Source organism: Entelurus aequoreus, linkage group LG11, assembly GCF_033978785.1.
Source record: "Entelurus aequoreus isolate RoL-2023_Sb linkage group LG11, RoL_Eaeq_v1.1, whole genome shotgun sequence".
NCBI lineage: Eukaryota > Metazoa > Chordata > Actinopteri > Syngnathiformes > Syngnathidae > Entelurus > Entelurus aequoreus.
The window spans coordinates 15427671-15450867 of NC_084741.1; the positions used below are offsets into that span (position 1 = coordinate 15427671).

Here is a 23197-nt window from a genome sequence, read left to right on the forward strand (position 1 = left end):
TAGTGTGTGTGTGACAATCATTGGTACTTTAACTTTTAATATTATAATCAACGTTGGTATTTTACTAAATAACGGTCGCAATTTTACAAGAAAAGCTTAAAATGTTGGCAATTTTAAGAAGAGAGTCGTAATTTTACTTGACAAAAGTCACAATTTATAAGAAAACTTTAAAATGTTGGCAATATTATAATAATAATCTGAATTTTCCTGGGCAAAATTATGACAAAAGTCATCATTTAACTCCAAAAATGTCATTTTTTTACAACAACAAAAACATTGCCAATATTGTGATAAAAGTCAAAATTTTATATGACAAATATCGCCATTTTGCATTAAAAAGTAATAATTTTACGAGAAAATATTGCAATATTACAGAAACAGAAAGAATGTGGTTAGAGTGTCCGCCCTGAGATCGGTAGGTTGTGAGTTCAAACCCCGGCCGAGTCATACCAAAGACTATAAAAATGGGAGCCATTACCTCCCTGCTTGGCACTCAGCATCAAGGGTTGGAATTGGGGGTTAAATCACCAAAAATTATTCCCGGGCGCCGCCGCCGCTGCTGCCCACTGCTGCCCACTGCTGCCCACTGCTCCCCTCACCTCCCAGGGGGTGATCAAGGGGATGGGTCAAATGCAGAGGACACATTTCACCACACCTAGTGTGTGTGTGACAATCATTGGTACTTTAACTTTTAATATTATAATCAACGTTGGTATTTTACTAAATAACGGTCGCAATTTTACAAGAAAAGCTTAAAATGTTGGCAATTTTAAGAAGAGAGTCGTAATTTTACTTGACAAAAGTCACAATTTATAAGAAAACTTTAAAATGTTGGCAATATTATAATAATAATCTGAATTTTCCTGGGCAAAATTATGACAAAAGTCATCATTTAACTCCAAAAATGTCATTTTTTTACAACAACAAAAACATTGCCAATATTGTGATAAAAGTCAAAATTTTATATGACAAATATCGCCATTTTGCATTAAAAAGTAATAATTTTACGAGAAAATATTGCAATATTACAGAAACAGAAAGAATGTGGTTAGAGTGTCCGCCCTGAGATCGGTAGGTTGTGAGTTCAAACCCCGGCCGAGTCATACCAAAGACTATAAAAATGGGAGCCATTACCTCCCTGCTTGGCACTCAGCATCAAGGGTTGGAATTGGGGGTTAAATCACCAAAAATTATTCCCGGGCGCCGCCGCCGCTGCTGCCCACTGCTGCCCACTGCTCCCCTCACCTCCCAGGGTGTGATCAAGGGGATGGGTCAAATGCAGAGGACACATTTCACCACACCTAGTGTGTGTGTGACAATCATTGGTACTTTAACTTTTAATATTATAATAACCGTTGGAATTTTACTCAATAACAGTCGCAATTTTACAAGAAAAGCTTAAAATGTTGGCAATTTTAAGAAAAAAGTCGTAATTTTACTCGACAAAATTCACAATTTATAAGAAAACTTTAAAATGTTGGCAATATTATAATAAAAATCTGAATTGTACTGGGCAAAATTATGAAGAAAGTTCACTATTTTAGAAAAACAACCAAAAAATTGGCAATAATGTGATACAATATTGTGATAAATTTTGCATTAAAAAGTCATAATTTTACGAGGAAATATTGCAATATTACAGAAACAGAAAGAATGTGGTTAGAGTGTCCGCCCTGAGATCGGTAGGTTGTGAGTTCAAACCCCGGCCGAGTCATACCAAAGACTATAAAAATGGGAGCCATTACCTCCCTGCTTGGCACTCAGCATCAAGGGTTGGAATTGGGGGTTAAATCACCAAAAATGATTCCCGGGCGCGGCCACCGCTGCTGCCCACTGCTCCCCTCACCTCCAACGAGGTGATCAAGGGGATGGGTCAAATGCAAAGGACACATTTCACCACACCTAGTGTGTGTGTGACAATCATTGGTACTTTAACTTTTAATATTATAATAAACGTTGGAATTTTACTCAATAACAGTCGCAATTTTACAAGAAAAGCTTAAAATGTTGGCAATTTTAAGAAAAGAGTCGTAATTTTACTCGACAAAAGTCACAATTTATAAGAAAACTTTAAAATGTTGTCAATATTATAATAATAATCTGAATTTTACTGGGCAAAATTATGACAAAAGTTCACTATTTTACAAAAAAACCCAAAAAATTGGCAATATTGTGATACAATATTGTGATAAAAGTCAACATTTTATTTGACAAATGTCCCCATTTTGCATTAAAAAGTAATCATTTTACGAGCAAATATTGCAAAATTACAGAAACAGAAAGAATGTGGTTAGAGTGTCCGCCCTGAGATCGGTAGATTGTGAGTTCAAACCCCGGCCGTGTCATACCAAAGACTATAAAAACGGGAGCCATTACCTCCCTGCTTGGCACTCAGCATCAAGGGTTGGAATTGGGGGTTAAATCACCAAAAATGGTTCCCGGGCGCGGCACCGCTGCTGCCCACTGCTCCCCTCACCTCCCACGAGGTGATCAAGGTGATGGGTCAAATGCAGAGGACAAATTTCGCCACACCTAGTGTGTGTGTGACAATCATTGCTACTTTAACTTTAACTTAATGAGTTCGCTCACCGCAGGTGCTGCAGTGTCCTCCCATTTAGCGCCTTTAACCAGAAGTAAAAGCGCCGTTCAGTCTTCTAGCCGTCCACAGCGGTTCTACTCGGATGGATTCTTCATTCATCTGTCCAAGTTTAACAATATACCGTATTTTCCGGACCAAATGGTGCTCCGGATTATAAGACGCACTGCTGATGAATGGTCTATTTATGATCTTTTTTCATATATAAGGCGCACCGGATTATAGGGCTGTGAGGAGGCGTGGCCTGCGGACCTGCAGCGAGGCGTGGTGTGCCGGGGCCAGCTCAGAGATCGGCGACAGGTGCGTAGATGGCTCACCTGGACGCGTTTGACTGATCACCTGTCACTCTATAAAAGGGCAGCAGCCGGGAAGGAAGTGGTTGGAGAAGTTGGAGTTGTTGATGGTGAAGAGAAAACCCGAGCACGAGCGAGAGCGAGACGGAAACGGAGACAGAGACGAGAGCGGATGGCTGAAAAGCAACCCGAAGAGCGAGGCAGTCACGAGAGGTGATTGCTGAAAAGCAGAGCGATAAGTTTATTGCAAAATAAACTAAATCACAAAACCGTCAAGCCTGTCATGTCCGTTCTTGGTGGTCCGCAAGACCTCCACAAGGGCGCATTAAAGGAGTCATATTTATTTCTTTATTTGTGGTCTACATAACATGTAATGGTGGTTCTTTGGTCAAAATGTTGCATAGATGATGTTTTACACATCATCTTCAAGTCGCTTTCTGACAGTCGCTTCCGGATACGCCGTTTTGTGGGCGGGTCTTATTTACGTGGCTCACTTTCGGCAGCGTCTTCTCCCCGTCATCTTTGTTGTAGCGGTGTAGCGTGCAAGGACGGGAGTGGAAGAAGTGTCAAAAGATGGAGCTAACGGTTTTAATGACATTCAGACTTTACGTCAATCAATAACGGAACAGCATCTCCTCATCCGGAAACAACAACAACACCCGGAAATGTGTCCCGTGAAAAAACGTCCGACCGGAACTCTCTAATAACTAAAGTACCTTGGGTGAATAATGTAAACTCACTACACCGGTATGTTTTTAGCGCGGACAGATATAGGTAAGAACTTTACACTACTTTATATTAGAAATGGCAACAGTGGAGGATGAATGTCACATAACAAGAAGATAGAGAAAAAGAAGAAGCTTATCGACTACGGTGTTGGCACGGACTACAAAGGCGGACGCGCGCAATTTTTCAGGATTTATGCAGATCCCAAATACAGATCAGCAGGTACCAGAAGGTAGGAAAAGTTGCTTTTGCAAAATATTGCGAAACAAAACACCAGATAATATGTCTTACCTTATACACACACCATAATAACACTCCTATGTTGAAGCACAGTACAATCCATCAAGCTTACCAAATGTGTACTAAAACATTGATAGATTTTTGAGCGCCGTGTGTAATGTTCTATATTTTCAATGGAACATATAAAATGCTGGTGTTGTTTACTTGAGTTATATTGCCATCATAGTGCAGTCTGTGCGGGCACAGGTCCGGTGGCCATGGATGAAGTGCTGGCTGTCCAGAGTCGGGACCCGGGGTGGACCGCTCGCCTGTGCATCGGTTGGGATGGTCTCCTGCTGGCCCCACTATGGACTGGACTCTCACTATTATGTTAGATCCACTATGGACTGGACTCTCACAGTATTATGTTAGATCCACTATGGACTGGACTCTCACAATATTATGTTAGATCCACTATGGACTGGACTCTCACAATATTATGTTAGATCCACCATGGACTGGACTCTCACAATATTATGCTAGATCCACCATGGACTGGACTCTCACACTATTATGTTAGATCCACTATGGACTGGACTCTCACACTATTATGTTAGATCCACTATGGACTGGACTCTCACAATATTATGTTAGATCCACTATGGACTGGACTCTCACTATTATGTTAGATCCACTATGGACTGGACTCTCACTATCATGTTAGATCCACTATGGACTGGACTCTCACACTATTATGTTAGATCCACTATGGACTGGAATCTCACTATTATGTTAGATACACTATGGACTGGACTCTCACAATATTATGCTAGATCCACTATGGACTGGACTCTCACACTATTATGTTAGATCCACTATGGACTGGACTCTCACAATATTATGTTAGATCCACTATGGACTGGACTCTCACTATTATGTTAGATCCACTATGGACTGGACTCTCACAATATTATGCTAGATCCACCATGGACTGGACTCTCACACTATTATGTTAGATCCAATATGGACTGGACTCTCACACTATTATGTTAGATCCACTATGGACTGGACTCTCACTATTATGTTCGATCCACTATGGACTGGACTCTCACTATTATGTTAGATCTACTATGGACTGGACTCTCACACTATTATGTTAGATCCACTATGGACTGGACTCTCACACTATTATGTTAGATCCACTATGGACTGGACTCTCACACTATTATGTTAGATCCACTATGGACTGGACTCTCACTATTATGTTAGATGCACTATGGACTGGACTCTCACAATTATGTTAGATCCACTATGGACTGGAATCTCACCATTATGTTAGATCCACTATGGACTGGACTCTCACACTATTATGTTAGATCCACTATGGACTGGACTCTCATACTATTATGTTAGATCCACTATGGATTGGACTCTCATACTATTATGTTAGATCCACTATGGACTGGAATCTCACTATTATGTTAGACACACTATGGACTGGACTCTCACAATATTATGCTAGATCCACTATGGACTGGACTCTCACTCTATTATGTTAGATCCACTATGGACTGGACTCTCACTATTATGTTCGATCCACTATGGACTGGACTCTCACAATATTATGTTAGATCCACTATGGACTGGACTCTCACAATATTATGTTAGATCCACTATGGACTGGACTCTCACTATTATGTTAGATCCACCATGGACTGGACTCTCACAATATTATGTTAGATCCACTATGGACTGGACTCTCACAATATTATGTTAGATCCACTATGGACTGGACTCTCACAATATTATGCTAGATCCATTATGGACTGGACTCTCACTATTATGTTAGATCCACTATGGACTGGACTTTCACACTATTATGTTAGATCCACTATGGACTGGACTCTCACTATTATGTTAGATCCACTATGGACTGGACTCTCACAATATTATGTTAGATCCACTATGGACTGGACTCTCACTATTATGTTGGATCCACTATGGACTGGACTCTCACCATTATGTTAGATCCACTATGGACTGGACTCTCACTATTATGTTAGATCCACTATGGACTGGACTCTCACACTATTATGTTAGATCCATTATGGACTGGACTCTCACTATTATGTTAGATCCACCATGGTCTGGACTCTCACAATATTATGTTAGATCCACTATGGACTGGACTCTCACAATATTATGTTAGATCCACTATGGACTGGACTCTCACAATATTATGTTAGATCCACTATGGACTGGACTCTCACACTATTATGTTAGATCCACTATGGACTGGACTCTCACAATATTATGTTAGATCCACTATGGACTGGACTCTCACACTATTATGTTAGATCCACTATGGACTGGACTCTCACTATTATGTTAGATCCACTATGGACTGGACTCTCACCATATTATGTTAGATCCACTATGGACTGGACTCTCACTATTATGTTAGATCCACTATGGACTGGACTCTCACTATTAAGTTAGATCCACTATGGACTGGACTTTCACAATATTATACTAGACCCACTCGACGTCCATTGCATCCGGGGGAGGAGGGGTCACCCACATCTGCGGTCCTCTCCAAGGTTTCTCATAGTCACTCACATCTACGTCCCACTGGGTTGTGAGTTTTTCCTTGCCCCTATGTGGGCTCTGAACCGAGGATGTCGTCGTGGCTTGTGCAGCCCTTTGAGACACTTGTGATTTAGGGCTACATAAATAAACATTGATTGATTGAGTCCACACAAAACTCTTATGTTTGACTGCCATCTACTGGTCACACTTATCATTACACCATGGACCAAATAAAAAAATGTTGAGGTCGGTAAGCACAACCAGAATTATTCCGTACATTAGGGTTATAAGGCGCACTGTTGAGTTTTGAAAAATAAAGAGAAAGGGTTTTTATGTGTGCCTTATAGTCCGGAAAATACAGTAATTGTTCTGGATAACTGGCGCTTATCCCCAAGTGACGGCGTGCGTCACGTCCTCCTGGGTCCAGAGAAGAGGGGTGAAAATGTTTTTTGTCAAAGTCTTGAAATAGGTTGACTTATTGACGTTAATTATTAATGGGGAGCATGCAGTGCATCAGTCTGCTGACTAAGCGTGGATAGCAGTGTTGTAGTGTCCGTGGATACATTTCACAGAGTATAGAGTGTCAGGACCTTCCCGCATACCAGCTGCAGCACGGATGGCGGGAAGGCCGAGACCGGGAGACAGAAGGCGTGACAGGAAGTCTACGTGTACACGCCGCAGGGTAAGGATGTCCAAATCGCATTTGTATGTATACTTTCAGAAAAAAGGAGTGGTGGAACATTGACGTGAGTTCCTAAAACGTAACATCGTCACCTGTTTTCTGGTCATTTGTCAACGACCGTTATTTTCCCGTTGGTGTATAAGCCGCACCCACAAAATTCTGGGGAAATTTTTGATGTATATGAGCTGCACCAGACTATAAGCCGCAGATATATACGCTGTGGGATTAGGTATTTACACAGAAATATTGTGTAAATGTTTATTTACATACTTTAATTGTTTCAAAACGGTGTCTGTGACACGGCAGTAAAACGGCTGATCAAACAAAACAGAAGTCATCGTCACGGACCCACTCGGGCCCGTTAGTATTTTCAATCAATCAATTTTTTTTAGACATTTAACATCAAAACTAGAGATGTCTGATAATAGCTTTTTTGCCGATATCCGATATTGTCCAACTATTAATTACCGATTCCGATATCAACCGATATATACAGTCGTGGAATTAACACATCATTATGCCTAATTTTGTTGTGATGCATTAAACAATGTAACAAGGTTTTCCCAAAATAAATCAACTCAAGGTATGGAAAAAAATGCCAACATGGCACTGCCATATTTATTATTGAAGTCACAAAGTGCATTATTTTTTTTAACATGCCTCAAAACAGCAGCTTGGAATTTGGGACATGCTCTCCCTGAGAGAGCATGAGGAGGTTGGGGGGCGAGGGGGTGTGTATTGTAGCGTCCCGGAAGAGTTAGTGCTGCAAGGGGTTCTGGGTATTTGCTCTGTTGTGTTTATGTTGTGTTACGGTGCGGATGTTCTTCCGAAATGTGTTTGTCATTCTTGTTTGGGGTGGGTTCAATGTGTGGCGCATATTTGTAACAGTGTTAAAGTTGTTTATACGGCCATCCTCAGTGTGACCTGTATGGCTGTTTACCGAGTATGCCTTGCATTCACTTGTGTGTGTGAAAAGCCGTAGATATATATAAAGGCAGTGCCTTTAAGGTTTATTGGCGCTCTGTACTTCTCCCTACGTCCGTGTACACAGCGGCGTTTTAAAAAGTCATACATTTTACTTTTTGAAACCGATACCGATAATTTCCGATATCACATTTTAAAGCATTTATCGGCCGATAATATCGGCAGTCCGATATTATCGGACATCTTTAATCCAAACTGTCGCCGCCATTATGATGTGCAGTATTGACCGTAAGTCTTAAACTATAGAAAATATTTCAATGGTGGAAATCTGCGCTTTTGGGTGTTGTAGGAGTTATTACGGTAATCTACGTCACAGCAGCTCAGAGCAGGAACAAAGCAGAGGGGGCGGGGTTTGTTTTCAGAGCAGCCAGCCCGTAACGCCTGTGTCAGAAACAGATGCGGAAGCAGATTTTTACCTGGCACTATATCATATTACACTTTGTGATGTTCATATGTTGTTAGTATTCAGCGTTTTATCGTTCATAGTTAATATTGTAAATCCCACTTTATTTTCATGTACAAACCCCGTTTCCATATGAGTTGGGAAATTGTGTTAGATGTAAATATAAACGGAATGCAATGATTTGCAAATCATTTTCAACCCATATTCAGTTGAATATGCTACAAAGACAACATATTTCATGTTCAAACTGATAAACTTTTTTTTTTTGCAAATAATCATTAACTTAAGAATTTGATGCCAGCAACACGTGACAAAGAAGTTGGGAAAGGTGTCAATAAATACTGATAAAGTTGAGGAATGCTCATCAAACACTTATTTGGAACATCCCACAGGTGAACAGGAAAATTGGGAACAGGTGGGTGCCATGTTTGGGTATAAAAGTAGATTCCATGAAATGCTCAGTCATTCACAAACAAGGATGGGGCGAGGGTCACCACTTTGTCAACAAATGCCTGAGCAAATTGTTGAACAGTTTAAGAAAAAACTTTCTCAACCAGCTATTGCAAGGAATTTAGGGATTTCACCATCTACGCTCCGTAATATCATCAAAGGGTTCAGAGAATCTGGAGAAATCACTGCACGTAAGCAGCTAAGCCCGTGACCTTCGATGCCTCAGGCTGTACTGCATCAACAAGCGACATCAGTGTGTAAAGGATATCACCACATGGGCTCAGGAACACTTCAGAAACCCACTGTCAGTAACTACAGTTGGTCGCTACATCTGTAAGTGCAAGTTAAAACTCTCCTATGCAAGGCGAAAACCGTTTATCAACAACACCCAGAAACGTTGTCGGCTTCGCTGGGCCTAAACTCATCTAAGATGGACTGATACAAAGTGGAAAAGTGTTCTGTGGTCTGACGAGTCCACATTTCAAATTGTTTTTGGAAACTGTGGACGTCGTGTCCTCCGGACCAAAGAGGAAAAGAACCATCCGGATTGTTCTAGGCGCAAAGTGTAAAAGCCAGCATGTGTGATGGTATGGGGGTGTATTAGTGCCCAAGACATGGGTAACTTACACATCTGTGAAGGCACCATTAAAGCTGAAAAGTACATACAGGTTTTGGAGCAACATATGTTGCCATCCAAGCAACGTTACCATGGACGCCCCTGCTTATTTCAGCAAGCCATTGAAAATGTGTGGCGCATTATAAAGCCTAAAATACAACAACGGAGACCCCCGGACTGTTGAACAACTTAAGCTGTACAACAAGCAAGAATGGGAAATAATTCCACCTGAGAAGCTTCAAAAATGTGTCTCCTCAGTTCCCAAACCTTTACTGAGTGTTGTTAAAAGGAAAGGCCATGTAACACAGTGGTGAACATGCCCTTTCCCAACTAATTTGGCACGTGTTGCAGCCATGAAATTCTAAGTTAATTATTATTTGCAAAAAAAAAATCAAGTTTATGAGTTTGAACATCAAATATGTCGTCTTTGTAAATCATTGTATTCCGTTTATATTTACATCTAACACAATTTCCCAACTCATATGGAAACGGGGTTTGTACATTTTGGGTGTCCCATTCAGTAAAAAACTGTCAAATTACATTCCGTTTTTTTGAGGTGGTCAGTCATAACGTTTTTAGATTTCTATCGGACATAGTGACTTTTGGTATTAGTGTTCCTGGGAAAAAAAAGGACCCAAACACACATACTGTACTGCAAGTTTTTACAGCTAAATGTGTATATATCATTTATACACACATACACCTTGGCCCCCCAGAAACATTGTTTGTCTTAATGTGGCCCCAGAGTCCAAATATTTGCCCAACTCTGAGCTAAACAGACTCTATAACTCCACGGTGACGTCTTGGTGAATTTACCGAGGAAATTTGTGAAACTGAAACAATACAAAAAAAATGCCATTGTAAGTTCATAATACTAACACAGACACTCGTAAACGTGTTAGCGCATCAGCTAATGCTAACAGCGCTCACTTGTTTACATTACGATAGCACGTACAAATATGCATGAAAACACTCCCACAGACATCACAAAATGAGACGGTTTGGTAAGTATGAATTGTTTTAGTTGTATTGCAAAACTTACAAACGTTGCTGGGAGTGACGAATGAAGAATTCGTAGAAGACAAAATTGGCACTTCTACTTCTAGTTGAAAGCCAGTCTAAACAGAAGGGCACAGCAGAAGCTGCAGTGAGCGAGCTCGCCCAAAAGATGGCGCCGTAGCACAAACAGTTACACACCATTTCAGTGTCTTTGCTTGTTTTTTTTTGTGAAAACTATTTGCATTTTGGACGCCAGCGAAGAAAAATCCATAAATTAGCAGCAGGGTTCAAAGCGTAGGAAAAAAGTAGCGGCTTATTTATGGTATTTATTTTGCAATCGTCTATTTTGGCAAATAATTATGGCGCTTATTGCTTTTTGAATAGTTAGATCCGGGGTCAGCCGCCCGCGGCTGTTTAGTGGCTCTCTGGAGCATTTTTAAAAATGGATAGAAAATGGAAAAAGTTTTAAAAATATTTTTTTTGGTTTTAGTATGTTTTTTGTTTGAGGACAAACATGACACAAACCTTCCCGATTGCTAGAAAGCCCACTTTTTAATGTGTGTGTGTGTGTGTGTGTGTGTGTATGCTCCACTGATGAGAGTACTTGGTGAACATCATTTTATCCTACTAATTTCAGTGGTTCTTGAACTCACCATAGTGTGGACTGTGACGTTAAACCATACTTGCCAACCCTCCCGGTTTTCCAGGGAGACTCCCGGAATTCAGCGCCTCTCCCGATAACCTCCCGGAAGAAATTTTCTCCCGATAAACTCCCGGAATTCAGCCGGAGCTGGAGGCCACGCCCCCTCCAGCTCAATGCGGACCTGGTTGGGGACAGCGGCGACAGTCTGTTTTCACGTCCGCTTTCCCACGATATAAACAGTGTGCCTGCCCAATCACGTTATAACTGTGGAATGATCGAGGGCGAGTTCTTGGTTTCTTATGTGGGTTTATTGTTAGGCAGTTTCATTAACGTCCTCCCAGCGCGGTAACAACACACAACAACAGCAGTCACGTTTTCGTCTACCGTAAAGCAGTTCGTCTGCCGTAAACAGCAATGTTGTGACACTCTTAAACAGGACAATACTGCCATCTACTGGATAGCCTCCGGTACACTGAAATTCAAGTATTTATTTTATTTATATGTATAATAAAATAAATATATATATCTATATATTAGGGCTGCAACTAACCATTAATTTGATAATCGATTAATCTGTAGATTATTACTTTGATTAATCGATTAATAATCGGATAAAAGAGACAAACTACATTTCTATCCTTTCCAGTATTTTATTTTAAAAAAACAGCATAATGGCACCATACTTATTTTGATTATTGTTTCTCAGCTGTTTGTAAATGTTGCAGTTTATAAATAAAGATTTAAAAAATAAAAAATAAACTTTTTATTTTATTTTTTATTTTTTTAAAGCCTCTGCGCATGTGCATAACATAGATCCAACGAATCGATGACTAAATTAATCGGCAACTATTTTTTCATACATATATATATATATATATATATATATATATATATATATATATATATATATATATATATATATATATATATATATATATGAAATATATATGAAATACTTGAGTTGGTGAATTCTAGCTGTAAATATACTCCTCCCCTCTTAACCACGCCCCCCGCCACACCCCCCACCTCCCGGAATCGGAGGTCTCAAGCTTGGCAAGTATGGGTTAAACAGTTTGTTTACATGTAAAATCTTCCACTCCTTTGTCTCATTTTGTCCACCAAACGTTTTATACTGTGCGTGAATGCACAAAGGTGCGCTTTGTTGATGTTATTGACTTGTCGGAGCGCTAATCAGGCATATTTGGTCAGTGCAAGACTGGCAAGCTAATCAATGCTAACATGCTATTTAGGCTAGCTGTCTGTACATATTGCGTCATTATGCCTCGTTTGTAGGTATATTTGAGCTCATTTAATGTCCTTTACTTTACTTTACAACACATTTCAGATAGTTGTTTGTGTGCCATGTTGTTCCAGTCCACAGCAAACATTACCTAGCCTGCCAAAGATTGTAATAAATGTATTAAAAGAAGACAGCCTGTCGTTCCCTTTAACTTGGACACACACATCTATACATTTGGCCATTAAAAGCCAGTCATTTCCAGGAGTTATCTCACCTTCCGAGTAGTCTCTGATTTACTAATGCTTTCTAATGTTGTAAAAATGTGTAGAATCAATATTACTGTGGGGGGGCATGGCCTGCGGACCTGCAGCGAATCAGCGACAGGTGCGTAGATGACCCAGCTGAGAGTGTTTGTCTGATCACCTGTCGCTCCGTTAAAGGCAGCAGTCGGGAAGGAGAGGGGGAGTTGTTGATGGTGGAGAACGAGCACGAGCGTGAGCGAGAGCGAGAAAGACTTGAACATGGCTGGAAAGCACACCAAGGACAATTTATTGAAAAACAAAACATTGTTCAAAACCCTGAACGTAGCTGTCATGTCCGTGGTTGATGGTCCGAAGAACCCGGAGGAGCAAGAACTCCACAATTACATTTCAACATTTCTGTCAACGAAGATTTGCTTCAGCCTGCGACACATAATCATTTTGATAGTAGGCTACTATAGCTAATATAGACATTTATGTCATGTGTTGCCTTCATTATAACACTTACATACGGCTTTTCATTTTTTGCGGCTCCAGACAGATTAGTTTTTTTGTATTTTTGGTCCAATATGGCTCTTTCAACATTTTGGGTTGCCGACCGATGTGGATTGTGAACAAGGCTTAAGAATGTCACACATGGACGTACTGGGTCTGTGAGTGTCATCAATCAGAGCCGTCGCCATGTTAGTTTACACCACATGCTTACTGTACCACACGCTCTGTCATGCACACGGAGAAAGAATGTCGCCATATGGACAATTACAACTTGTATCTGTTCACAGTTATGAGATTTCACGCCTGCCTGTGTGTGTGTGTGTGTGTGTGTGTGTGTGTGTGTGTGTGTTTTTGTATTTCTACCCTTCTTGAGACATCAAGAAGGAAAAGTAGCTTCCATATGAGGAGGTGTGAACAAGTGATGACATAAATCATGGTCCCAATACTAATAGAGAATGTCTCATTAGCACCCCTGGTGGTGACATCTATCAACATGAGGGTGGTCCCAAAAAGGAGGGATTTTTCACATTGGCTGTGTGTCGCTTTTAAAAGTGCTCCCCCTCTGGTCAACATATGAAATAACAAGTGTGCGTAACAAATTGAAATGCGCCCCCTTTGGCCAAAATTAATTTAAAAAATAACTTAAATATGTATATAGAGACATACTGTAATAAATTGAAGTAAATAACAAAGATTAAAAACCAATTACAAAAAATAAATGAACTAAAAGCAGTCTTTTCTCACAATGTGTCGACTTTTTTCTTATAAAATTGGGAACAATTTCTTATATTCTTTCTGTTTCTGTAATATTGCAACATTTTCTCGTAAAAGTATTACTTTTGTATGTAAAATTATTACTTTTTAACGCAAAATGGTGACATTTGTTATATAAAATTCTGACTTATCACAATATTGCCCATTTTTTTGTTGTTCTTGTAAAATAGTGACTTTTTTTTGAGTAAAACTATGACTTTTGTCATCATTTTGCCAAGTAAAATTCAGATTATTATTATAATATTGCCAACATTTTAAAGTTATCTTATAAAATTGTGACTTTTGTCGAATAAAATTTAGACTCTTTTCATAAAATTTACAAAATTTAAAGCTTTTCTTTTAAAATTCCAACTTTTATCATAATATTGCACAAATGTTCAGTTTTTCTTGTCACATTTTGACTTGCGTTGAGTAAAATGACGACTTTTATTATAATACTGCCAAAATTCTAAGAATCTTTTGAAATTGTGACCTTTTTCCTGTGAAATTCCAACAAATTTTTCACAACAAGCATTTTTATATGTGCATAGTATGTATATATTATTAATGTTGTAAATACACATCTTTATATATCTAGAAAGGCTGGTCCTAAAGAGGGAGGCTTTTTTCTCACGTTCAAGAAGGTAAGAAATACAAGAATGTGTGTGTGTGTGCAAATGTGTGTGTGTGTGTGTGCGCGCGTGTGTGTGTGTTCTTGTATTTGTACCCTTCTTGAGACATCAAGAAGGAAAAGTAGCTTCCATATGAGGAGGTGTGAACAAGTGATGACATAAATCATGGTCCCAATAACATTGCTTCTAATAGAGAATGTCTCATTAGCACCCCTGGTGGTGACATCTATCAACATGCGGGTGGTCCCAAAAAGGAGGGTTTTTTCACATTGACTGTGTGTCGCTTTTAAAAGTGCTCCCCCTCTGGTCAACATATGAAATAACAAGTGTGTGTAAAAAATTTGAAGTGCTCCCCCTCTGGCCAACATATGAATTAACAAGTGTGTGTAAAAAATTTGAAGTGCTCCCCCTCTGGCCAACATATTAAATAACAAGTGTGTGTAAGAAATTAAAATGCGCCCCCTTTGGCCAAAATGTATTAAAAAAATTAAAAACAAAACAATAACTTGAAGTAAATAATGAAGATTAAAAAACATTTACAAACAAAAAATAAAAAATGTAGACTTTTTTCTTATAAAATTGGGAACAATTTCTCATATTAAAGTTATAGTACCAATGATTGTCACACACATACTAGGTGTGGTGAAATGTGTCCTCTGCATTTGACCCATCCCCTTGTTCCACCCCCTGGGAGGTGAGTGGAGCAGTGGGCAGCAGCGGTAGCCGCGCCCGGGAATTTTTTTTTTGGTGATTTAACCACCCAATTCCAACCCTTGATGCTGAGTGCCAAGCAGGGAGGTAATGGGTCCCATTTTTATAGTCTTTGGTATGACTCGGCTGGGGTTTGAACTCACAACCTACCCATCTCAGGGCGGACACTCTAACCACATTATTTCTGTTTCTGCAATTTTTGCAATATTTTCTCGTAAAATTATTACTTTTTAATGCAAAATGGTGACATTTGTCATATAAAAATTTGACTTTTATCACAATATTGTATCACAATATTGCCAATTTTTTGGTTCTTGTAAAATAGTGAACTTTTTTGAGTAAAATAATAACTTTTGTCATAATTTTGCCAAGTAAAATTCTGATTATTATTATAATATTGCCAACATTTTAAAGTGTTCTTATAAATTGTGACTTTTGTCTGATGCGCACCCTGAACTCCATTGCAAAAATGTGTCTTTTTACATTTGTTGTCTGTTCTATTTTATTTTATGCTTAAATCTACCACATTCACTTTGGTTAAGTTTGTACTCATATTACCTTGATTTCGGCTATTATGTCATTTTGATAATTGTTTTGTTTATATCATATTTGTAATATTTGAATGATGATAAATGGATGTGTTGTGGCAGTTGTAGATGTCACCAATTTGTCGAGTAAAATTACGACTCTTTTCATAAAATAGCCCAAATTTTAAGCTTTTCTTGTAAAATTGCAACTGTTTTTGAGTAAATTCCAACGTTTGTCATAATATTGCACACATGTTCAGTTTTTCTTGTCACATTTTGACTTGCGTTGGGTAAAATGACGACTTTTATTATAATACTGCCAAAATTCAAAGTTTTTCTTGTGAAATTGTGACCTTTTTCCTGTGATATTCCAACTAATTTTTCACAACAAGCTTTTTTATATTTGCATAGTATGCATATAATATTGTAAATACAAATCTTTATATATCTAGAAAAGGTGGTCCCAAAGAGGGAGGCATTTTTCGGAGAAGGTAACAAATACAAGAATGTGTGTGTGTGTGTGTGTGTGTGTGTGTGTGTGTGTGTGTGTGTGTGTGTGTGTGAGCTCACAGCTAATCACCCTGAAACAGGATGTCCATAAATCATCAAACTACGACTCTTACACAGTAAATCTACACCAACATGTCAACACTGTCTGTGTGTGTGTGTGTGTTATAAGTTCCTGGAAGGGAACAGGACAAGCACACCTTTTAGGGGCTGACACCCTGGTAACAGAAAGCAGGATGGGCATAAAAGGTTGCAGTTTACATTCTACACTTCAAATGTTCGATTGCATTGATTTAGTCCGGGGGTCGGCAACCCGCGGCTCTTTAGTGCCGCCCTCGTGGCTTCGTGAACTCTTTCAGAGATGTGTGAAAATGGGAATGTTTTAATATATTTTCTGTAGGACAACAAACACAAAACTTCCTAATTGTTAGAAATCCCACCGTATATATTAAACGTGCTTCACTGATGATTGTATTTGGCAAGCACCTACTAATTTCAGCGATCCTTGAACTCACCGTAGTTTGTTTACATGTACGACTTTCTCCGAAGCTGCCACAGAAAGACCTGTTTTATGCCACTACTTCTTTGTCTCATTTTGTCCACCAAACGTTTTATGCTGTGCGTGAATGCCCAAAGGAGAGCTTTGTTGATTTTATTGATTTGCTGGAGTGCTTATCAGGCATATTTTGTCAATGCATGACAGGAAGCTAATCGATGCTAACATGCTATTTAGGCTAGCTGTATGTACATATTGCATCATTATGCCTCGTTTTTAGGTATGTTTAATAATAGATTTTATTTGTAAAAAACACTTTACATTGAGCAAACAACCTCAAAGTGCTACAGTGTATTAAAAAAATAAAATAAAAATATAACAAAAATAAATACAAATAAAAACTAGAACAGCCTAATAGCTAAAACTAATATGCATATATGTAAAAAAAAAAGGCTTTTTTAAAAAGAAGGGTTTTTAAGCCTTTTTTAAAAGCATCCACAGTCTGTGGTGTCCTCAGGTGGTCAGGGAGAGCATTCCACAGACTGGAATATAGCTAATATAGACACTTACATCATGTGTTGTGCAGCACTTTGGAAACATTTTTGTTGTTTAAATGTGCTATATAAATAAAGTGGATTGGATTGAATTGGATTGTGTTATGTTGCCTTCATAATAACACAACTAGCTTATGCTACATTGACATATTGAGGTGCTGCTGGAGCAGCACACCAAGGATTGTTTGATGGCCGCACCTCTAATCCTGACATACAGTACAACTACAGCTTCGGCAATCAGCGTTGCCGCGGCGACGTCAACTAAAACACAAATACAGCTGGGTGTGTGTCGTGCTAACCTGGCTATAAGTGGCATCCAGCAGTGTGTCCAGGTTCTGAAGGGGTGCCGGGGTTTTGTCTTTAAATCGAGTCAGGAGGCGGCGCTGGATGGCTCTGAACTGGACGGCCCGCTCAGCCAGGAGGTCCTGGTACTTCTGAGCACTGACGCGTAGCTAACACACACACACATATATAACATAAGACACTCACATATATATATATATATATATATATATATAGTAAACACATCTATAACAGGGGTGTCCTAAGTGCGCCGGGGGGCCATTTGTGTGTGTGTATATATGTATACACATATATATACTTTGTATATATATATATATATATATATATATATACACACACAGGTATATACATATATATATATATATATATATATATATATATATACTGTATATATATATATATATATATATATATATATATATATATATATATATATATATATATATATATATATATATATATATATATATATATATATATATACTGTATATATATATATGTATATACAGTATATACACTACCGTTCAAAAGTTTGGGGTCACATTGAAATGTCCTTATTTTTGAAGGAAAAGCACTGTACTTTTCAATGAAGATAACTTTAAACTAGTCTTAACTTTAAAGAAATACACTCTATACATTGCTAATGTGGTAAATGACTATTCTAGCTGCAAATGTCTGTTTTTTGGTGCAATATCTACATAGGTGTATAGAGGCCCATTTCCAGCAACTATCACTCCAGTGTTCTAATGGTACAATGTGTTTGCTCATTGGCTCAGAAGGCTAATTGATGATTAGAAAACCCTTGTGCAATCATGTTCACACATCTGAAAACAGTTTAGCTCGTTACAGAAGCTACAGAACTGACCTTCCTTTGAGCAGATTGAGTTTCTGGAGCATCACATTTGTGGGGTCAATTAAACGCTCAAAATGGCCAGAAAAAGAGAACTTTCATCTGAAACTCGACAGTCTATTCTTGTTCTTAGAAATGAAGGCTATTCCACAAAATTGTTTGGGTGACCCCAAACTTTTGAACGGTAGTGTATGTTATGCCATTGTTTACAAATTTGGTAAATAAATAACCAAAAAATGTATATTTTGTTGTTTTCTTACTGTACCGAAAATAAACCGAACCGTGACCTCTAAACCGAGGTACGTACCGAACTGAAATTTTTGTGTACCGCTACACCCTTAATATATATATATATATACACACACACACACACACAAGTAAAAAAAAAATGCTCAAAAATGCCCAAGAATTCAAGTGGGAGTTTGTTTTTTTTCAAACTGCCATTGCTCAAAAAGTAATAATGACTCAAAACCAATGTTGTTATGAATTATTGACCTGTTTAAGGCTCCAATTACTTCATATCAAATATTCTACTTTGAAAATAATTTTGGGGGGAAATAGAGCATACTTTTGGCCCTGCGATGAGGTGGCGACTTGTCCGGGGTGTACGCCGCCTTCCGCCCGAATGCAGCTGAGATAGGCTCCAGCACCCCCCGCCACCCCAAAAGGGACAAGCGGTAGAAAATGGATGGATGGATAGTGCATACTTTTTGTTTTTGCCATAGAAACAGGTTTTTGACAAAAAAAAGGGCATTATAAACACAAAAAAAAGACTTTTTATTGATAGGTAGATTGATGCATTGAATAAAACAAAAAATACAATTATATGACTTATTTTGAAAAAAATTCTATGACTGACAGACACCCTTCTGTGTCCCCGGGACCAAACTTGAGGGGAGCCCTAAAGGTAACAAAAACCTATATATTGTATTGGTTTTGGAAATGAAAAGTATCAAAACGGCCCCCGCCTGCTTTGATTTTCCTGTGTGCGGCCCTTCAGCGGAAAAAAGTTTGGCCGCCCCTGGTCCATGACATATGAGAGGAAGTCAGACATGTGTACCTGGAAGTGGTTGTCCACAGACAGGAAGTAGTCCTGCAGGGGAAGCGGTCCGCCGAAACTCTTCTTGAAGTCGTTAACTCCTAGTTTGGAGAAATGAAGGTCGACTCTGTGGAGCAGCTCCTTCACCACCAACCACATGTCCTCAAAGATGTCGCTCTGAATGCGGTAACGCTCTGACACACAAACAGACACGCGACACACGCCTTTACACGCGCCTAATGACGAATGCCTTCCATTACAAAAAAAAACATTGGAAAGGAGACTCACGGGAGGTCTTGGAGGCCAACAAGGTCACGTTGCCGCCCGTCAGGAAGTGGAAGGCCAAACTGTTTCCGTCTTTATCTTCCCACTTCTCCGCAAATTCTGCAGACGCACAAAAGAGAGTGATGCCACTGATAGGACGGCCTATCGCCGTGCACGCCGCCAACTAGTGTTTAGTCGTCAGAGCAGCTGATTAGAGTTGATCATCAGATTACTGGGATAGGATAAAGAGTATGTCTAAAAACAATACTCATACATCAGAATAGAATATAGAGTTTTATTGTCATTATTACAGTGAACAGGTTCAAAGAACAACCAAATTGGAGCAGATCCCCTAAGGTGCGTACTAGAGATGTCCGATAATATCGGACTGCCGATAGTATCGGCCGATAAATGCTTTAAAATGTGATATCGGAAATTATCGGTATCGGTTTCAAAAAGTAAAATGTATAACTTTTTAAAATGCAGCTGTGTACACGGACGTAGGGAGAAGTACAGAGCGCCAATAAACCTTAAAGGCACTGCCTTTGCGTGCCGGCACAATCACATAATATCTACGGCTTTTCACACACACAAGTGAATGCAAGGCATACTTGGTCAACAGCCATACAGGTCACACTGACTATTGTGTATAAACAACTTTAACACTGTTACAAATATGCGCCACACTGTGAACCTACACCAAACAAGAATGACAAACACATTTCGGGTGAACATCCGCACCGTAACACAACAGAACAAATACCCAGAGCCCCTTGCAGCACTAACTCTTCCGGAACGCTACAATATACACCCCCCGCTACTCCCTACCCCCAAGGTGTATGTGTGTATAAATGATATATACACATTTAGCTGTAAAAACCTGCTGTACAGTATGTGTGTTTGGGTCCTTTTTTTTTTTTTTTCAGGAAAACTAATACCAAAAGTCACAATGTCTGATAGAATTCTAAAAACGTTATGACAGACCACCTCGAAAAAACAGAATGGAATATTACAGTTTTTTACTGAATGGGACACCCAAAATGTACATGAAAATAAAGTGGGATTTACTAACTATGAACAATAAAACACTGAATATTAACAACATATGAACATCGCAAAGTGTAATATGATATATTGCCAGGTAAAAATCTGCTTCCGCATCTGTTTCTGACACTTGGTCAACAGCCATACAGGTCACACTGAGGGCGGACGTATAAACAACTTTAACACTGTTACAAATATGCGCCACACTGTGAACCCACACCAAACAAGAATGACAAACACATTTCGGGAGAACATCCGCACCGTAACACGACATAAACACAACAGAACAAATACCCAGAACCCCTTGCAGCACTAACTCTTCCGGGACGCTACAATATACACCCCCCGCTACCCCCTACCCCCAAGGTGTATGTGTGTATAAATTATATATACACATTTAGCTGTAAAAACCTGCTGTACAGTATGTGTGTTTGGGTCTTCTTTTTTTTTCAGGAAAACTAATACCAAAAGTCACAATGTCCGATAGAATTCTAAAAACGTTATGACAGACCACCTCAAAAAAACGGAATGGAATTTTACAGTTTTTTACTGAATGGGACACCCAAAATGTACATGAAAATAAAGTGGGATTTACAATATTAACTATGAACAATAAAACACTGAATATTAACAACATATGAACATCGCAAAGTGTGATATGCTATATTGCCAGGTAAAAATCTGCTTCCGCATCTGTTTCTGACACAGGCGTTACGGGCTGGCTGCTCTGAAAACAAACCCCGCCCCCTCTGTTTTGTTCCTGGTCTGAGCTGCTGTGACGTAGATTACCGTAATAACTCCTACAACACCATAAAGCGCAGATTTCGACCATTGAAATACTTTCTATAGTTTAAGACTTACGGTCATTTTTAAAACAACACTGCACATCATAATGGCGGCGACAGTTTTGATTAGAGATGTCCGATAATATCGGACTGCCGATATTATCGTCCGATAAATGCTTTAAAATGTGATATCGGAAATTATCGGTATCGCTTTCAAAATGTAAAATGTAAGGGGAATGAGTGTGAATGAGTGTAAATGGGGGAGGGAGGTTTTTTGGGTTGGTGCACTTATTGTAAGTGTATCTTGTGTTTTTTTATCCATCCATCCATCCATTTTCTACCGCTTATTCCCTTCTGGGTTTTTATGTTGATTTAATTTTAAAAAATAAAATAAAAAATAAATATTATTATTATTATTTATTGTGCGGCCCAATACCAATCGATCTACGGACCGGTACCGGGCCGCGGCCAGGTGGTTGGGGACCACTGCCTTAAAGGCACTGCCTTTGCGTGCCGGCACAATCACATAATATCTACGCCTTTTCGCACACTCAAGTGAATGCAAAGCATACTTGGTCAACAGCCATACAGGTCACACTGAGGGTGACCGTATAAACAACTTTAAGACTGTTACAAATATGCGCCACACTGTGAACCCACACCAAACAAGAATGACAAACACATTTCGCACCGTAACACAACATAAACACAACAGAACAAATACCCAGAACCCCTTTGCAGCACTAACTCTTCTGGGACGCTACAATATACACCCTCCTCCCCACCTCAATCCCGCCCCCTCAACCACGCCCACCTCAGGGAGAGCATGTCCCAAATTCCAAGCTGCTGTTTTGAGGCATGTTAAAAAAAATAATGCACTTTGTGACTTCAATAATAAATATGGCAGTGCCATGTTGGCGTTTTTTTCCATAACTTGAGTTGATTTATTTTGGAAAACCTTGTTACATTGTTTAATGCATCCAGCGGGGCATCACAACAAAATTAGGCAAAATAATGTGTTAATTTCAAGAATGTATATATCGTATCGGTTGATATCGGAATCGGTAATTAAAAGTTGGACAATATCGGAATATCGGCAAAAAAGCCATTATCGGACATCTCTAGTGCATACATAATAATTTAGTAATATACATAGTAAAAAATATAAGAAAGAAGATATGTATCTATATATATCCACACACATGCATATATCCTTACATATGCATATTTTTATATATATATATATATATATATATATATATATATATATATATATATATATATATATATATATATATATATATATATATATATATATATATACACATACAACATTATTGCACAGTATAGTCCGAAAAATAAAAAGACATGAAACATGAGGACATGACAGACACATTGTGCTCACTCAGGGCCTGTTTAATGCTACTATGGCTCTTGGGTAAAAAACTGTTTTTTTAGTCTATTAGTGCCCGCTTTTAGCACCCTATAGCATCTGCCCGAGGGGTAGCAGTTCTAGGTGGCAGTGCCCGGTGTCCGA

At 39.0% G+C, this 23197-nt stretch overlaps 1 protein-coding gene across 6 annotated transcripts in view; it reads right to left on the reverse strand.

Annotated features, from left to right (window-relative positions):
- The window catches only part of LOC133659820 (BMP-binding endothelial regulator protein-like), a 450456-nt gene that overhangs the window by 284328 nt on the left and 142931 nt on the right, over nucleotides 1-23197 (reverse strand). For all 6 annotated transcript variants that reach the window (XM_062062599.1, XM_062062597.1, XM_062062598.1 and 3 more), the window contains 3 exons: nucleotides 19856-19951; nucleotides 19589-19761; nucleotides 17675-17827 (listed from right to left, as the gene is read on the reverse strand). In XM_062062599.1, coding sequence (XP_061918583.1) covers nucleotides 17675-17827; nucleotides 19589-19761; nucleotides 19856-19951 — 422 coding nt within the window. The remainder of the gene's footprint in view (nucleotides 1-17674; nucleotides 17828-19588; nucleotides 19762-19855; nucleotides 19952-23197) is intronic.